The sequence below is a fragment of the Pleurodeles waltl genome, chromosome 8, assembly GCF_031143425.1.
Source record: "Pleurodeles waltl isolate 20211129_DDA chromosome 8, aPleWal1.hap1.20221129, whole genome shotgun sequence".
In the NCBI taxonomy this organism is placed as follows: domain Eukaryota; kingdom Metazoa; phylum Chordata; class Amphibia; order Caudata; family Salamandridae; genus Pleurodeles; species Pleurodeles waltl.
In genome coordinates this window covers 1390301688-1390321613 of record NC_090447.1, presented here as the reverse complement: position 1 = coordinate 1390321613, position 19926 = coordinate 1390301688, and the positions used below count along the sequence as shown (strand labels likewise).

General features: G+C 44.8%; 1 protein-coding gene across 3 annotated transcripts in view; it reads left to right on the top strand.

Moving 5' to 3' along the window:
• CEP295 (centrosomal protein 295) overlaps nt 1–19926 on the top strand; it is a 541368-nt gene that overhangs the window by 156762 nt on the left and 364680 nt on the right. For all 3 annotated transcript variants that reach the window (XM_069202438.1, XM_069202439.1, XM_069202440.1), the window contains one exon: nt 12297–12464. In XM_069202438.1, the coding sequence (XP_069058539.1) occupies nt 12297–12464 (168 nt within the window). The remainder of the gene's footprint in view (nt 1–12296; nt 12465–19926) is intronic.

Here is a 19926-nt window from a genome sequence, read left to right as displayed (position 1 = left end):
AGAAAATGCCTCTTTTTATATGGTCCCTTCCAAGCTTTTTGACTGATGCTGCTGATTTTTTCGACCCTGAGAAGGCACTGAGGCCTGCAAATCAGACGTCAGGGCCAGTGCTCTGACCCTAAAACGTACGTCTAACTGGCTATACCCAACTAAAAATGGCTACCTTACCTTAAGACCCTAGTAACTGTGTTTAACTCCTTAAAAAAATGCAACCAAAGTGAGCACTCAAAGGTATCAAACAATTCATTACATTAAGCCCAACTTGTAACTCAAGTCAAAATTAATGTAACTTGTTGCCATGTACAGCTTTAGCAAAGCTGCCACTTTGTCACCTTCAAAACTCCTGTGCCTTCCCGGGCACAGATGGAACCTACTAACGACTCCTAGGAATGAGAACAATGAATGGTTGCAAACCAGGGAGGTGTTACCTCTGAAGCCACGTAAGATTTAGCCCCACAGGAAGGCTTCAAAGGTGAAACCACCTTTGAAAGTTGATGTGTAGCCCCAAGGGTGGGGGACTTCCCCACTGTTGGGATAGACCGGCTGGCAAAGAAGGCAGAGAGGGAAAACCAATTGTCAAACTGGTTTCCCCAGGGGTGTGTAGCCCTGAGGTAGCCACACCCCAGAGTGGGCTAATGAGGTCTGTACACCAAGAGGTGGGTTTAGCCATCTTGAGTGTGGGCTGTATGGTGCATCGTGGGATAGCTAGATTCCCCACTCCACAGGATGTGTTCACCAGGTGACAGGGAACCAGGTAGCCCATTTGCTACCAACTTTATCCTTCCATGAGGGCACTTTCTGAGCATAAAGGGAGCGCCCCTTGGATCCAGACCTCAAATCCCGATGACTTGGAAGAAGGACTGAATTAAAACTGCCCTGCTGCACAGAGGGACCAGCAAAGCGAGGCTGCACCGTTGAAGTCTGCACCTGATGGCTAGTGAAGAGAGGGACTGTGCCTGCCGTGTCTTGTTCAATGAGAAGTTGTCTCCAGAGCCTAGTCAAGCCAAGAGAACTCCAAGGGCCAGCTGACTGGCCTCTTGTTTGCAGCATAGGGACACAACAACTGAAGAGGGGGCAAGTTGGTAGCCTAAAGTCTTCAAGCTGCTATCACTGCTGCCTTACAGCACCGAGGGCCAAGACCCGATGCACAGAGTTGCACCCAAGCTTGATGTGGCTGGGAGTACTGTCTGAGAGTTGCTGAGACCTCAGAAGGTAAGTTATCACCCAGGTTGGATTTGCCTGTGAACGCAACAGTGGGCTCCTGGTAGTTCAGTGGTGACTGGAGTTCTGCCATACCAGAGAGGACTTAGTGGGACGTCGACCCTATAACCAGGACTCTCTTACCATCTCCGTGGATCAAGGAATCCCTGCAGGAAGACCTCCTTTGATGGCATTGCATCCACAGGATCCTTAGAGCATCTTCAGCATCCCTTATCCCTTATCCCTTGCATCAGGACCACTCCATAGGAATCTATTGCAATGCGGATAAAGTGCCTGGAACTGCAGTTGGACTGTTTCTCTTGTGTAGGTAACTGTTCTTGAGGACCTTTCTGGTCCCCCTGACTAGCTCCCTGTCAAAGTTTGTCCTCCACCACCCCACCCACCCCCCAAGTATTAAGTAGGTGCCAATGCAGTCCATCTGAAGTTTTCTTTGGCAAGCATTTCTAAGTGTACAGTTTATTGGCTCTGCCAAGGTTCTTTGCAGTTAAGTAAAATTGCTCTGATTTATTATTGCTTGTAAAATCCATAGCTCTGATACCCTCCTTTTGATCTTTTTAATTCTAGTGTCTTTTTTAATTCTAGTGTCTCATTTCTTATAAAAATACAACTTATTTTTATAACTTGATGATGGATTTATTTAGTGTTGTGTCTGTCGATTTCTGCATTTGTTTTGGTGCTGTTTAAATGCTTAACACTTGTTCCTCTGTGTAAGCCTAGTAGTTCAGTACCACAGCAACCCATGTTTGAGCTGACTGCTTTACAGACGAAGCCTATTGGACCTAATGGGGGTTGGTCGATGTATTATACAGTGAGATTGCACAACCACACCATATAATACACCTCATTTCTTTACATTGAGCCTCAGTTAGAGCCCTAGTACAAGAGTAAGGTAGATTTCATTATAAAGAGGAAGAGAATGTACTAGAGCATAAGCTTTTTCAGCAGCTGCATGCAACAGAGAAGGGGTGGTAAGTCCTCCACACTAGTTTATTTGAGGAAGGTGTGGACACAGACCCATCAAAGCCATTGCCTGATGACATTGCAATATACAATGCCCTGGTGAAAAGGGCGGAAGATGCATATTGGGTCCGTTTAGATAAAAAGCAGACTGAGTCATGCTTCCTGCTGGAAACACTACTCTACTCCACAATAGAGGAATCAGTTTCACTCTAAGCAGTTATTTTGCTTCACTAATGACGACACGAAACACTCATGCACTGACAGTCATTTCTCTAATGCGCTTCTTAGTCTAAAGAAGACCGTTATTAAATCACTCTGCAAGATTCATAGAGGAGATTAGCATGCTGAAAGCACACATTTTAAAATGGTCACAGCAATTAAATAAAAACATGTACAAATGATTCTTCACTGCAATATACACAGCAAATATATGTATGTATATATGTCACAATGCAAAGCAGATAACAAGAATTAAAAATGCATCACCATGAGGCATGGGTAAATCTGTGTCATCCTCGTCTTAATCAGCATCAGACCGCCAGATCCCAGAATTGATCGATCGAGGAGAGAGAGATCAATTATCCTCACGGGAAGGATGACACATCTCAGCATGTCTGAGATCTGAGTCACTCCCTGGTCCATCATGTCTCGGCCTCTTACATACTTTAAACAAACTCTAGAGGAGAATTCTAGAAACCTTCTCCCACTCCTTAAGTTTATTATTAAAAAATGCTGGCTACTTCAGGTCAGTTTTGAAAAGAGCACGTCAGGAATTGGCCAAGATCACAAGGTGCCCTCTCTCAAAACAAAACCATTCCCTGCTGTACCATAAACATCATTCTAGTACATTCTTATCAGCCTAAGCCCTTGGTGAGAAAGAACACGCAAACACGCAGAATAAAAACATGAGCACGTTGTGTAACGTGAGGATGGAAAAATACTTGCAGCTTTTAACATGGCGGTGGCTAATGTTAAAATAAAGTCAATAGGCAAAATTAAGTTGGTGGTCACTAATGTGACGGTGTGCTGCTAAGGTAAGTGCAACGTGGAGCCAGTGGTCAAAACACAAATATCATCACACTCCACCCTTTTGACTAATAACTCATATACCCTATAGTCCTAAAATCAACTTCTTTTCTTTTTTTTCTACTTTTAAAACACTAAAAGCAAATTAGGTATGCATTGTACACAGCAACATAATGAAATGACGAGCAATCACTATAAAGTAAGAGAAGTGTGATTAACTTATTTATCATTCAGATATTATGAATAGCTAAACCAGGCAGACCTACAATACAAAGACTAAAGCTTATGTATTCAGATTGGGATAATAATTGAATCAGTCTTCTCTTAATTTCAATAGTGTCTCTAGGATAACGAGTCTATATAGAGGTAAATGGAAACATCATGAGTCCTAATCATGTAGAGATACACAGTCCATCTATAATGTTTGTTGGAATGTAGGTAAAAGTGAGGTTCTCATACAAGAATAGTCAGCCAACGGGCAACTTCAACATGCTCAATGTGACTGGCAGCAGTCACCAGGTGATAAGCCATGTGGTTGGTTACATTAAAATTGCAATCAAACAGGTTGATAGGACATCCATGGTACTCTACATTATTCCCATGCAGGACTTTGATTTGTGAAGCACAGCGTGTGCAAAATAGATCCATAGGTATTGCCCTTCAAAAGCAGCAGGGGTGTTGCGCAACGTGCTCGATCAATCAGGTTAAAGTTGGGGGTGTTGGGTCCCTCCCGACTCCACACACCCGAAGGGAGGCCACACAGCACACTCATCGTCGGAGGCAAGCTATAGTATGATCTGTAAAAGAAACAAGTATGATCTTTCTTGCAAATAACATTTGTCAGCTGAAATGTGCTCCCATTTTCCTTCTCTTAGTTTCATGATCAGCAGGACATTATTAGGGCCCCTGGCTATTATTTCTGCAGGTTCTAGAGGGCCTTTTGAGGATTCCATCCACACCTTAGCACCAGGGTTTTTGTCAGTTGAACTGAAACCCCCTTTTCTGCGTACTGTCAGAAAGGCTGGGGCACTCCCCTTCCTCACCAATCCTCCATACGCTGGAATTATGACAAGTTAGGCAATTTTGTAAGCATGTAGGTCAAGACCTGCAGATTCTGGGGTGGCTCTGTAAGGAGCTGAAGCTCAAGGTTTTATTACCCAGTACATAATGGTGTAGGTGGCCACATGTGGTTGTATCTGTAAAGCGGAGTTAACATTCTCATCAGGGGAGTTTCAGCATTTGTCAATGGTCTGTTATTCAGAATCTGGAAGGCTTCAGTTAAATGCTTTCTCCAGTTTTTCAGAGTCCCATTGTAGGAAGTTGGCTCTGTATGCACTATTTCAAAGTAAGGAATAGTATGCACAGAGTCCAAGGGTTCCCCTTAGAGGTAAGATAGTGGCAAAAAGAGATAATTCTAATGCTCTATTTTGTGGTAGTGTGGTCGAGCAGTAGGCTTATCAGATGAGTAGTGTTAAGCATTTGTTGTACATACACAGGTAATAAATGAGGAACACACACTCAGACAATTCCAGGCCAATAGGTTTTTGTATAGAAAAATATATTTTCTTAGTTTATTTTATGAATCACAGGTTCAAGATTTAAATGTAATACTTCAAATGAAAGGTATTGCAGGTAGGTACTTTAGGAACTTTGAATTAGTAAAATAGCATATACAGTTTTCACATAAATCACATATAGCTATTTTAAAACTAGACAGTGCAATTTTCAACAGTTCCTGGGGGGAGTAAGAGTTTGTTAGTTTTTGCAGGTAAGTAAACCACCTACGGGGTTCAAGTTTGGGTCCAAGGTAGCCCACCGTTTGGGGTTCGGAGCAACCCCAAAGTTACCACACCAGCAGCTCAGGGCCGGTCAGGTGCAGAGGTCAAAGTGGTGCCCAAAACGCATAGGCTTCAATGGAGAAGGGGGTGCCCCGGTTCCAGTCTGCCAGCAGGTAAGTACCCGCGTCTTCGGAGGGCAGACCAGGGGGGTTTTGTAGGGCACCGGGGGACACACAAGTCCACACAGAGAAAGTACACCCTCAGCGGCACGGGGGCGGCTGGGTGCGGTGTGCAAACAAGCATCGGGTTTTCAATGGAAAGCAATGGGAGACCAAAGGGTCTCTTCAGTGATGCAGGCAGGCAAAGGGGGGGGTGTGGGGGGTAAGGGCTCCTCTGGGTAGCCACCACCTGGGCAAGGGAGAGGGCCTCCTGGGGGTCGCTCTTGCACTGGAGGTCGGATCCTTCAGGTCCTGGGGGCTGCGGATGCAGTGCCTTTACTAGGTGTCGGGTCTTTGAAGCAGGCAGTCGCGGTCAGGGGGAGCCTCGGGATTCCCTCTGCAGGCGTCGCTGTGGGGGCTCTGGGGGGTCAACTCTGGCTACTCACGGTCTCGCAGTCGCTGGGGAGTCCTCCCTGAAGTGATTGTTCTCCACAAGTCGAGCCGGGGGCGTCGGGTGCAGAGTGCCAAGTCTCACGCTTCCGGCGGGAAACGCGTGTGATTTCAAAGTTGCTCCTTTGTTGCAAAGTTGCAGTCTTTGGTGAACAGAGCCGCTGTCCTCTAGAGTTCTTGGTCCTTCTAGATGCAGGGCAGTCCTCTGAGGCTTCAGAGGTCGCTGGTCCCTGTGGAAAGCGTCGCTGGAGCAGTGTCTTTAGAAGTGGGGAGACAGGCCGGTAGAGCTGGGGCCAAAGCAGTTGGTGTCTCTGTCTTCTCTGCAGGGTTTTTCAGCTTAGCAGTCCTCTTCTTCTTAGGTTGCAGGAATCTGAGTTCCTAGGTTCTGGGGAGCCCATAAATACTGAATTTAGGGGTGTGCTTAGGTCTGGGGGGTTAGTAGCCAATGGCTACTAGCCCTGAGGGTGGCTACATCCTCTTTGTGCCTCCTCCCTGAGGGGAGGGGGGCACATCCCTAATCCTATTGGGGGAATCCTCCATCTGCAAGATGGAGGATTTCTAAAAGTCAGAGTCACCTCAGCTCAGGACACCTTAGGGGCTGTCCTGACTGGCCAGTGACTCCTTGTTTTTCTCATTATCTCTCCTGGACTTGCTGCCAAAAGTGGGGGCTGTGTCCAGGGGGCGGGCATCTCCACTAGCTGGAGTGCCCTGGGGCATTGTAACACGAAGCCTGAGCCTTTGAGGCTCACTGCTAGGTGTTACAGTTCCTGCAGGGGGGAGGTGTGAAGCACCTCCACCCAGAGCAGGCTTTTGTTTCTGTCCTCAGAGAGCACAAAGGCTCGCACCACATGGGGTCGTAAACTTGTCTCTCAGCAGCAGGCTGGCACAGACCAGTCCGTCCTGCACTGAACAATTGGGTAATATACAGGGGGCATCTCTAAGATGCCCTCTGTGTGCATTTTTTAATAAATCCAACACTGGCATCAGTGTGGGTTTATTATTCTGAGAGGTTTGATACTAAACTTCCCAGTATTCAGTGTAGCCATTATGGAGCTGTGGAGTTCGTTTTTGACAGACTCCCAGACCATATACTCTAATGGCTACCCTGCACTTGCAATGTCTAAGGTTTTGCTTAGACACTGGAGAGGGCATAGTGCTCATGCACCTATGCCCTCACCTGTGGTATAGTGCACCCTGCCTTAGGGCTGTAAGGTCTGTTAGAGGGGTGACTTACCTATGCCATAGGTAGTGTGAGGTTGGCATGGCACCCTGAGGGGAGTGCCATGTCGACTTAGTCATTTTCTCCCCACCAGCACCCACAAGCTGGCAAGCAGTGTGTCTGTGCTGAGTGAGGGGTCCCTAGGGTGGCATAAGACATGCTGCAGCCCTTAGAGACCTTCCCTGGCATCAGGGCCCTTGGTACCAGGGGTACCAGTTACAAGGGACTTACCTGGGTGCCAGGGTTGTGCCAATTGTGGAGACAATGGTACATTTTAGGTGAAAGAACACTGGTGCTGGGGCCTGGTTAGCAGGGTCCCAGCACACTTCTCAGTCAAGTCAGCATCAGTATCAGGGAAAAAGTGGGGGGTACCTGCAACAGGGAGCCATTTCCTTACACCCATCAAATAATTTTTTAGTCCTATCAGATATTCTTTTTAGTCCTGAACCCCAGGGACACTCCTGTTCTTCTCTGCCTTTGCCACCTGCTCCAATCTACATATTGTCCCTGGATAGTTACATGCAACACAATGTCTCCTATCTGCACTGTCGACAAGTCTAAAGCCTTTTGAATTGCTTCTTTTGCTAAATCAAAAGCACACTGCTGCTCTTCACCCCATTCAAACTCATGTTTTTTCTGGGCACTTTGTACAAAAGGGTTAAGATTTTACTCAGATGAGGGTCATGATGTCTCCAAAAATCAAATACCCCATGAATCGCTGTGTCTCTTGCTTAGTACAAGGAGTAGCAAACTCCAAAATCTTTTGTTTTACCTGTAGCAACACCTCTCTATGTCCTGGATTCCACTGAATTCCTAGAAATTGCACATTTTGAGATGCTCCCTGTGTCTTGTCTGAATTAATTAACCACATTTTACTCTGCAAAAGCTCTGTGAATATATCTTTAACTTCCTTAACTTCTTACTGGGTGTACTCTTTTAAAGAATGCATTTCAACTCCTGCCAAAATCTGTGGGCTACTTTGTATTTTTTGTCTAAATATTGGCTGAGCACGAACTACATTCTTCTCCTGTAGCTCACACTGCCCCCCACCTTTTTTAACCTCCTCATTATTGGAATGTGAAAAATCAGCTTTCCCTGCGACGGCTTGGTAGCTATCAGCCTTATCTTGTAGTAATTTATTCTGACAAGACAGCATAGATACAGTATTTATTGTGTCAATAAATAGTTTCTCTAATTTCTTATTTCCATATTCTAGCTGCTTGCACCTCTCATTCATTTTCCTGTAAGAAGACAAAAGTATCCAAACCCTCCTGTCAAGAACAAAAGGGATGTCATTCCGTTCAAAAAGCACCTTTTTTAAACATGTTAAAACATTTTATAATTCTGTTTTATCCAAGCACCGATCCCAAAATTTATAAAGTCCTGATCAACAAGAAAACTTATTTGCCAAGACTGTATAAGGCATTTTAATTTCACATGCATTTTCAGAAATGGTTTGCGGTGCTTCCTTTGACTCTGCCACACATTTTCACTTTTAACCTCCAACCTCCCCTAGACTTTCCAACCTATGCCAAAATGTAAAACACTCATGCATGGATAAAAATCTCTGGGATGTGCTTCTTAATCTAAAAAGACATTTCTTAAATCATTCTGCAAGGTCCGTAGAGGAGATTAGCATGCTGAAAGCACTCATTTAAAAATGGTCACAGCAATGAAATAAAAACATGTACCAATGATTCTCCACTGCAATATCCACAGCAAGTGTAAGTGTGTGTGTAAGTGTGTGTGTAAGTGTGTGTGTGTATACACACACACGCACACATCTGTGTCATCTCCCTCCTAATCACCATCAGACCGCCAGATCCCAGGATATATATATCAATTGGCCACACGGGAAGGATGATACACCTCAGCATCCTAAGCATGTCCGAGATCTGAGTCACTCCCCAGTCAATCTGGTCTCAGCCTCTAATATACTTTAAACAAACCAGAGAGGATAATTCTAGAAACCTCCTCCCACTCCTTAAGTTTATCATCAAACAATACTGGCTACTTCAGGTCAGGTTTTGAAAAAAAAACATCGGTAATTGGCCAAGATCCCAAGGTGCCCTCTCAAAACAAAACCGTTTCCTGCTGAACCATAAACATTATTCTAGTACATTCTTATCAGCCTAAGCCCTTGGTGAGAAAGAACATGCAAACATGCAGAATAAAAACATGAGCACATTGTATAACGTGAGCATGGAAAAATACTTGCAGCTCTTAATGTGGCAGTGGCTAATGCTAAAATAAAGTCAATAGGCAAAATGAAGATGGTGGTCACTAATGTAATGGTGTGCTGTCAGGCTAAGTGCACCATGGAATTAGTGGTCAAAACACAAGTATCATTACACTGGCTGAACAGGGTTTCGCCTCTGTTAATTGGTCATTCCCAAAAAGGCCTTTGCCTGTAAAGCACATTTTGATGATTGAAGACTGGATACCCTGCTTACCCTGAGACTCCTAGCAAGACTGTCTTCTCAAGGTCTGAGCACAGTTATCTGCCGGCTGTGTCAGCTCCATCCTGTGCTGACTTGAGGTATGAGATCGGGATGGGTTTGCCGTTGTGGATAATTACCGTCACCCCTTTATCCAAATGCCTCTGAGGGGTGCTGCTTGGATTGTTCTATTCTGTCCCACAGTTGATGCTGTGCTTATCAATAAATTTATTACAGTTCGTGATGCGCCATAGATTAGCCTCCAACTTCTCCATCTTCCTTACCACCATCTCAGTTCTTTTACTCTGTCTTTCGGGGACCCCCATGGCAGCAGGTGGCACTGGATTAATATAAGTGGTAAAACTAATGAGCATGATGGCAGCATACCCCTAAAACCCAATGCCAGACTTCACATGAGACCACTGCACGGGTGGCTGCAGGCGCCATGGGCACAGGGAACTGAGAGTTGGGAGGATATATTGGTTGTTACAGAAAGGGTACACAAAGAAATACAGTGGTGAAACACTAACCACATCACAGTGTTCAGTCCCTCATGCAGGCAATCCCCTCCTTCACAGTTATAACAGACACATCCCACATGGGCGAACTGAAAATCAGGGGCCTATGTAGCCCAGAGGAAGTGACAAAACATAAATGTTTTGAACCAAGACGGTCTACCTCACACTTAAAGCTTTTAAAACACAGGTGATATGGAAGACAGTACAGATCCAGATGGACACCGCTGCCGCCATGTTTTGCCTCAACAGTCAGGGAGATTAAAATCACGCATGCTGTCCAAACTGGCACAGGACATGGAAATGGGACATTCAAAGAAACAGAACACATGGGCAATACACCTGTTCATGTAGTATAAAACATAGAAGCAGACTGGCTAGACAGTCAGATAAACACCTCAAAGGAATGGGGGCTAAAACAAATAATAGAGAGAATCTTTTACAAGTGGAGCACCCCACCCTTAGACCCTCTGCGCTACTCATGAGAACACAAAATGCTGAAGCTTTACACCCAGGTATCTGAACCAATGCTCGCTAGGCAATGCCTTACCAATAGAATGATCAGGGTAATTTGCATACTCTTTTTTTTTTTTTTTTTTTTTTTTTTTTTTTTCCCCCATCTCATTCATACCACTGGTGCTAGAGAGATAAAAACAAACCACTATAACCCTAATCCTGATAGCACCCCACAGGGTCAGACAAGCATGGTTCTCCAACTTGAGAAGGTAGAGTTATGAAACTGCCAGCGTATCAGGATCTGTTAACGTTTTGGGAGTTCAGGAATACCATTTGGAACAAGCCACACCCAACTTAGCGGCATGGCTCATAAAGACATAGGTCACCAGAGTCTACTTCAAAGGGCTATGGAGGTCCACAAAGAAGAAAGAAGATCTACCACAAGAAAGGGCTGTATTGCAAAATGGAACAGGTATATGCATTGGTGCAATAGGGAAGTGTCTGTGGAAAATTGGTCCCACAACACTTAACCGCTGGGTAATGGACTCTTCTGCACCTCACTTAATGTATGTACTGGGATGGTGTTTCCTCGAAACACCAGTCATCAAGAGATTCCTTCAGAGTACAGACTGTAGGACCAGAATGGTCAGCCCCCCACACTAGTGTGGAATCTAAACCTATTTAAAAGGCACCTCATGAGACCACCCTACCACAACTCTCAAGTACTTAACACTCAAGACAGCTGTCTCAAGCAATATCATCTCTTTATGAATGGTGAGTGAACTCCAGGCACTCACAACATAAGAACCTTACCTTTCAGAGAGATGGTGGAGATGAGAACTAACCCAAAAATTTTCATCATTGGTAAGCTTGCCTTTTCATGCCAAATAAGCCAAGCAACTACCAGTTTCTTTCTAACAGCCAGCATCTCTGGCTGAAGGGGCCCTTCACACACTGAATATAAGAAGGCAATCCTGCATTACCTACAGAACACAAAGACAGTCGGGAAAGGAAAGCCGTTTTCATCTTGCTTGTCCTGGAGACCTATGGTTCGCCTGTCACTAAAGAGACTGTTGCAAGGTGGATAGTCCAAACAATCTAGAAATGTTATGAGACCGAAGGAGTCATGCTGGAAAGGGAAACCAAGAGCACACTCCCCGAAGTAAAAGGTTACGACCTTCACTTTCATTGATAATATGTCCATAAACAACCTCTTCATGGTGGTAATGTGGTCTTCCCCACACACCTTCTCTGAGCATTATTGTGAGGACATCCAAGCTAATAATGCAGCAAGGAAGAAACATAAAGTACTCAAATACCTGTTTGCACATGCAAACCTTTTTTAATCCAGCCTCCCAAGGGGAAATACCGCTGCTGAATCAATGCACAGCATTTGATCCCAGTACAGAGCCAGGCTGCAAATGAAATGCTTACCTACCCGTAGGCGCCTCCCCTAAACAGAACATTAATTTGCAGAAAGGGAAGGTACATCAACATACAGAACAAGAGGAAGAGGCTCTCCAAAGAGAAAAAAATCTGAAGATCGTGTGCACACTGAGGGTATATGAATATGAATCCAGAAAATTCTTTAACCTGCAAAACTATTCCAGTAGGTAAACAACTATTTTAATTTTACTTTAGCAGTATGCACTCATGAGTGAAGCCAACAGTAACAAGCACCAGGTTGGTGTATACAGTATTTCTTAATAATGTTTAGGTTTGCAGGTGGTTTCTACCAGCCCTCCCTTAATACCCATCCCTTTTATCTCATATCTGAAACCTTTCATCTTGAAGTGTCTTGCATGCACAGAGTTGCAAACTACATTTGTGACTAGTTGGAGGAACATTGTTCCATAAGTTCTACCATGTGGTCATCCAACTTGAGTTTGTCACAATTTACTCCTATAACCCGAGGCTCCGATGATAGTTTTGTAGGTTAGTATTAGAAAAATGTTCATTTGGATTCTCTTGAGCAAGTGATTGGGTTTATGTGACAAAACAGTCCCCAGTTTGAAAGCAGTAATTCCTTTGTTTCATATATTGCATCTCATCCCCATTGTTTTGTGCTATTCCAGAGGTGAAAGGAGACCTGATTTTAAAACTAGAACCAGAGCCTTTGCCAGCTCCATCTGTAGGGAATGAAGATGAGTTGGATCTCTCCATGGATCCAGAACAGATCTGTCCAACTCAGCCAACAGAAGCTCAAAAAAGTGCCAACATTGAACATACCAGCAAACCAACAGGTGATGTTTTCCTGCAAGTTGCTCATACAAGGCTTGACATTAAAATCTCTTGTTTTTCATTTTGTACACAGTTGTATGACCGGTTACATCATCTATAAAATACCTGGACTTTTTGCACACCTATTTCTTACTCATCTATTGTTTAGGTTGTATGAAAGTTACATTTGATACAATGCAGAAACTGGGGGAATTAAGTGGTCATGGGTATGTGCAGTGGCATAATCAACATTATAGACCATTGTCTTTTTAAACTTATTGTTGCCTTCCAAGAATCTGAGGCCTTGGAGGGGCTGCATAACTCAGCCAGGTAACAAACCTGTGAGAACAGCAAGTATCCAAGATCTCACCTTTTGTAGCCAGAAAAAACAAGTCTTCTTGTCATAACTGCTGTGCGAATCTTCAAAAAAGGTATGTATTCAACACAGTTAAATTAAAAACGGTGCAAAGCAAGACATTTGAATTCAAGCAGGTTGCAGAGGAGTACCTATGTAGCTTCCATCATCTGGGTTATATTGCATGCAATTGCTTTGCATAGTTATCATTAGCCTGCCTCAATTCATTCTCATTGGGAAACCCAATTAATTGAGGCAAGCCATTTGGTTCAATTATTTTGCTCATAGTGATCTACACCTCATGATCCCAGGCAGAAGCTGGGCATTTGAGAATGTCTGTACATGGTCACGACATATGAAAGCGAATATGTTGATTAGAAGTAGACCTGGGGAATGGAGAATTTGATATGGGGGAGATCAAAGGCACTGCATAGAGCTACTCTGACAGCTGTGCTGGACACTGACAACTACTGGGTATTACTCCGGTTTTGGCATAATGTCACTCCCTTTTCTAACAAAGATAACGAACAATCTCCAAGGTTTTCACAAGGTCACCATTTACAAATATTGTGAGTTCTGTGGCTTCATGGAAAATATTGTTTCTTGAATTACACTCTGGTTTCCTATGCTTGGTGTGTCTTCCAAAGGCACACAACCTTTCACTAAGTGCCATCAGTGTTCCAAATTCTGTGTGCATCTCTGAGTTCAGAGTATTACCTTCACATGCCCCAGCCACTCCCAGTGCAGAAAGGTGAATACCACGTATTGTGGTGCATTAATAAAGAATATATGCATATGCAGTCATACGTTTTATACTTATTAATGTGATCTTATCATGATAGTTGCATGCCATTAACCCTTTAGTGCCTGGTTCCTTACCCTCTTTTAGTTCTTTCATTATTTCGTTCATTTCATGGAGTGTAATTGAACTGTTTCGAAGTTCTTTTTGTTCACATTTAAGGTTAGGTTAATTACACTTATTTAAAAAGTGTACACCTTCCACCTGGGAGATTGATTTATCTGTGGCATATAAATCTTTGTAAAATTAAACAAATAGTTCTGAGTTTTCACAAGAATCTGAACGTCTTTTTCTCACCTACTTCAGATCTATATTGAAGTTCTACATTTGTATTTTGTCCCCCCAAAAAACTAATCTTGCTTTTGCTAACTTGTTCATTTGTGAACGTACACTTATTAGGGTACCCCCTAAACGTTTCCTTAACGGTATCCCATCACAATTGCAGACTGAAATCTTCTTCAGGATTGCCTCTAAAACATTGGCTATTGCATCTTTTATAGTCTGATGGTATTGAGGATCTTGGAATACTTCCAGTTCTAAATGCCAAATCTTATCTTCTTTAGTAGAGTGGACCATTTTAATAGGAAGTGTAATGGCTGTGTTCAGAGTTCACATTAGGTTCTAATATGGACATGACATTAACTTTATTGCTAGAGATTAACAGATAGTAGATCCTGGAATGTGTTTGGTGTTGGCTTGCAAATAAAGTATAATCCCTATCACTTGAGGGTTGCATTCTCTGAGCATCTTTAAGTGTTTTTTTTTCTTTTCTTTTTTTTTTTAGAAAACTTCTGTAAGAATTAATGGGATGGGGCAAGAGGAGCCTTGAATTTAGACGACAGATTAAAGGTCAATTTTAGTCCCAGATTAAAATCTGCCCCAAAAAAATGCAATTGCATCATTGGCCATTTTCGCTATTAAGGCCTCAAATATGTTCCAAAATGGTTTGTTACTTATGTTTAATGCATAGATATGTAGCATATAGAACTAAATTCCAGCATTTTCTAACCTACTGACTACCCATCTCCCTTCTTTATCTGTTAGCTTCCAAGACTGATATTTTACCTTGCCTTACAAAAAAGTGATAATGCTGGTTTTTTTTGTATAGTACTGGAGAACAAAGAATGTTGCTCACCCAAACACCATATTCTGAAGCTGTTTCTTTTGCAGTGGTTTTGGTTTCTTTTAGGAGCATAGTGTCCTCTTATAGTTTGAACAAATAATCTGTATCTTGCTTTTTTTTTTAACCTGATTATTGATGCTTGAACATTTAAAGGAACAATTTGACCAACCCACTGTGCTGACTAGCCATTGTCTGATACAATACTGGAATATTGTCAGTTCATCTAGTTTGGTCTGTGATTGTGTTTACCATTACACAGTGTTCTACCAAACCACCATTCTCACAAGCCATTGGTCAGTGAGAAAATATGGCTATGAGAAAACCTGAGAAACAACAAAGGGAAACAGGGAATTGGAGTAACCACTCACCACACTTCCTCACATAAGTTTGTGAATGCATGACAGCAACAATTAAGACGGAAAAAGATCTCCCCATTAGTTTCTCCTCCAATATTTATCATCTATCTGAAGCAGCTGTGTAATGTAATAGCTCAGGACCCAACATCTTTAGTCAGATAATCCAGGGCCCTTGGGAAGGGGCATGTAGGCAGAGGGCATCACACGACTCCGTAATGACGTTGTCTGCCAGATGTGACGTCAATAGAGTCCATATAATCCACACACCCCCACCGACACGCTGACATCAGTTCCTTTTTTTCTGCACTTGCAACACGAATCCGGAGATGATTATTCTGGCTAATTTTCATCGTCTTGGCTTCCTGTGTCTTCGGGGTTTCAACCCTGTGGGTCCTGTGCAAGCGGTCGAAGCCTTTGCAGTTACCAACATCACTGCAGTCGACCTCCCGTCATTCCTCAGCCGAGGGGTCCTCCCCGCATCTTCCTCCTTTTTCCAGGAGTTGGGGCATCTTTGGACCAGATGCGTGCATATTATTCTTCTCTTCGTGCCATCTTCGATCAATCACCTCCTTCTGGAGCGCCTGTTGGTCCCAAGGAGGTGCGAAGTGCCTTAACTGTGCCCACGCTGGTGGGTTCGCCCTCAGCTTCAGTTCAGCCTCCAGAGTCAGTAGACGCAACTGTTATGGCCCTGGTGCACAGCCGTTCAGCTGACTCCGGAGACTTTGCTGGCGGCACCGATCGCAGTTGAGTCCCCCTCTGCATCTGACTCGATACCAAAGTTGGGGTATTGCCTTCTCAATGTCGGTCGACATCGGGAACGGTGCCAATCATATATCTACAAGCCTTCACTCATGTTGTCCCTGTTGCAGGTGATGGTGGAGAGGCGGTAATGGAGTTGACTTCAGATCTCTTAATTGATATACTCCATCAAAGACGGACCAGGGTTCAGCCTACATGATGTCTTGTTGGGTGCTTAGGCTAAGCCTGCTACAGGGGCCTCTGTTGACTGGAGATATATCACACATGCACCATCCTGGGCCTGGTGGTCTACCTTGTTTGAGCAGACACCCTACTCCTCGCAGTTTAGTGGCATAGGCCCCTTTAACTATCCCTGTTATAGAGTCTGTAAGGAAATGCCTCCTTGGCATGGTTACCCCCTGACTTTTTGCCTTTGCTGATGCTATGTTTTGAATTGCTAACCAGGCCCCAGCACCAGTGTTCTTTCACCTAAAATGTACCATTGTTTCCACAATTGGCACAACCCTGGCACCTAGGTAAGTCCCTTGTAACTGGTACCCCTGGTACCAAGGGCCCTGATGCCAGGGAAGGTCTCTAAGGGCTGCAGCATGTCTTATGCCACCCTAGGGACCCCTCACTCAGCACAGACACACTGCTTGCCAGCTTGTGTGTGCTGGTGGGGAGAAAATGACTAAGTCGACATGGCACTCCCCTCAGGGTGCCATGCCAACCGCCCACTGCCTGTGGCATAGGTAAGTCACCCCTCTAGTAGGCCTTACAGCCCTAAGGCAGGGTGCCCTATACCACAGGTGAGGGCATATGTGCATGAGCACTATGCCCCTACAGTGTCTAAGCAAAACCTTAGACATTGTAAGTGCAGGGTAGCCATAAGAGTATATGGGCTGGGAGTCTGTCAAAAACGAACTCCACAGTTCCATAATGGCTACACTGAATACTGGGAAGTTTAGTATCAAACTTCTCAGAATAATAAACCCACACGGATGCCAGTGTTGGATTTATTAAAAAATGCACACAGAGGGCATCTTAGAGATACCCCCTGTATTTTACCCAATTGTTCAGTGCAGGACTGACTGGTCTGTGCCAGCCTGCTGCTGAGAGACGAGTGTCTGACCTCATGCGGTGAGAGCCTTTGTGCTCTCTTAGGACAGAAACAAAGCCTGCTCTGGGTGGAGGTGCTTCACACCTCCCCCCTGCAGGAACTGTAACACCTAGCAGTGAGCTTCAAAGGCTCAAGCTTAGTGTTACAATGCCCCAGGGCACTCCAGCTAGTGGAGATGCCCGCCTCCTGGACCCAGCCCCCACTTTTGGCGGCAAGTCCAGGAGAGATAATGAGAAAAACAAGGAGGAGTCACTGGCCAGTCAGGACAGCCCCTAAGGTGTCCTGAGCTGAGGTGACTCTGACTTTTAGAAATCCTCCATCTTGTAGAAGGAGGATTCCCCCAATAGGGATAGGAATGTGACCCCCTACCCTTGGGAGGAGGCACAAAGAGGGTGTACCCACCCTCAGGGCTAGTAGCCATTGGCTACTAACCCCCCAGACCTAAACACGCCCTTAAATTTAGTATTTAAGGGCTCTCCCTGAACCTAGAAATTAGATTCCTGCAACAACAAGAAGGACTGCCTAGCTGAAAACCCCTGCAGAGGAAGACCAGAAGACAACAACTGCCTTGGCTCCAGAAACTCACCGGCCTGTCTCCTGCCTTCCAAAGAACTCTGCTCCAGCGACGCCTTCCAAAGGGACCAGCGACCTCTGAATCCTCTGAGGACTGCCCTGCTTCGACGACGACAAGAAACTCCCGAGGACAGCGGACCTGCTCCAAAAAGACTGCAACTTTATCCAAAGAAGCAGCTTTAAAGAACCCTGCAATCTCCCCGCAAGAAGCGTGAGACTTGCAACACTGCACCCGGCGACTCCGACTCGGCTGGTGGAGAACCAACACCTCAGGGAGGACCCCCGGACTACTCTACGACTGTGAGTACCAAAACCTGTCCCCCCTGAGCCCCCACAGCGCCGCCTGCAGAGGGAATCCCGAGGCTTCCCCTGACCGCGACTCTCTGAAACCTAAGTCCCGACGCCTGGAAAAGACCCTGCACCCGCAGCCCCCAGGACCTGAAGGACTGGACTTTCACTGCAGAAGTGACCCCCAGGAGTCCCTCTCCCTTGCCCAAGTGGAGGTTTCCCCGAGGAAGCCCCCCCCTTGCCTGCCTGCAGCGCTGAAGAGATCCCTTGATCTCTCATTGACTTCCATTGCAAACCCGACGCTTGTTCTAACACTGCACCCGGCCGCCCCCGCGCCGCTGAGGGTGAAATTTCTGTGTGGGCTTGTGTCCCCCCCGGTGCCCTACAAAACCCCCCTGGTCTGCCCTCCGAAGACGCGGGTACTTACCTGCTGGGAGACTGGAACCGGGGCACCCCCTTCTCTCCATTGAAGCCTATGCGTTTTGGGTACCACTTTGAACTCTGCACCTGACCGGCCCTGAGCTGCTGGTGTGGTAACTTTGGGGTTGCTCTGAACCCCCAACGGTGGGCTACCTTGGACCAAAAACTGAGAACTGTAAGTGACTTACTTACCTGTGAAAACTAACAATAACTTACCTCCCCCAGGAACTGTGAAAATTGCACTGTGTCCACTTTTAAAACAGCTTATTGTGTTTTATGACAAAAGTATTCATGCTAATGTAATGATTCAAAGTTCCTAGAGTACTTACCTGCAATACCTTCCAAACGAGCTATTACATGTGAAATTTGAACCTGTGGTTCTTAAAATAAACTAAGAAAATATATTTTTCTATAACAAAACCTATTGGCTGGATTTGTCTCTGAGTGTGTGTACCTCATTTATTGTCTATGTGTATGTACAACAAATGCTTAACACTACTCCTTGGATAAGCCTACTGCTCGACCACACTACCACAAAATAGAGCATTAGTATTATCTCTTTTTACCACTATTTTACCTCTAAGGGGAACCCTTGGACTCTGTGCATGCTATTCCTTACTTTGAAATAGCACATACAGAGCCAACTTCCTACATTGGTGGATCAGCGGTGGGGTACAAGACTTTGCATTTGCTGGACTACTCAGCCAATACCTGATCACACGACAAATTCCAAAATTGTCATTAGAAATTGATTTTTGCAATTTGAAAAGTTTTCTAAATTCTTAAAAGTCCTGCTAGGGCCTTGTGTTAGTCCCTGTTAGCATTTCTTTTAGAGTTTAAAAGTTTGTTAAAAGTTTGAATTAGATTCTAGAACCAGTTTAGTTTCTTAAAAAGTATTCCAACTTTTAGAAGCATAATGTCTAGTACAGATGTGAATGTGGTGGAACTCGACACCACACCTTACCTCCATCTTAAGATGAGGGAGCTAAGGTCACTCTGTAAAATAAAGAAAATAACAATGGGCCCCAGACCTTCCAAACTACAGCTCCAGGAGCTGTTGGCAGAGTTTGCAAAGGCCAACCCCTCTGAGGATGGCAACACAGAGGATGAAGATAGTGACTTGGAGGGTGATTCCCCCCCACCAGTCCTATCTAGGGAGAACAGGGCTTCTCAAGCCCTGACTCCAAAAATAATAGTCAGAGATGCTGGTTCCCTCACAGGAGAGACCAACACCTCTGAAATCACTGAGGATAACTCCAGTGAAGAGGACATCCAGTTAGCCAGGATGGCCAAAAGATTGGCTTTGGAAAGACAGATCCTAGCCATAGAAAGGGAAAGACAAGAGATGGGCCTAGGACCCATCAATGGTGGCAGCAACATAAATAGGGTCAGAGATTCTCCTGACATGTTGAAAATCCCCAAAGGGATTGTAACAAAATATGAAAATGGTGATGACATCACCAAATGGTTCACAGCTTTTGAGAGGGCTTGTGTAACCAGAAAAGTGAACAAATCTCACTGGGGTGCTCTCCTTTGGGAAATGTTCACAGGAAAGTGTAGGGATAGACTCCTCACACTCTCTAAAAAAGATGCAGAATCTTATGACCTCATGAAGGGTACCCTGATTGAGGGCTTTGGATTCTCCACTGAGGAGTATAGAATTAGATTCAGGGGGGCTCAAAAATCCTCGAGCCAGACCTGGGTTGATTATGT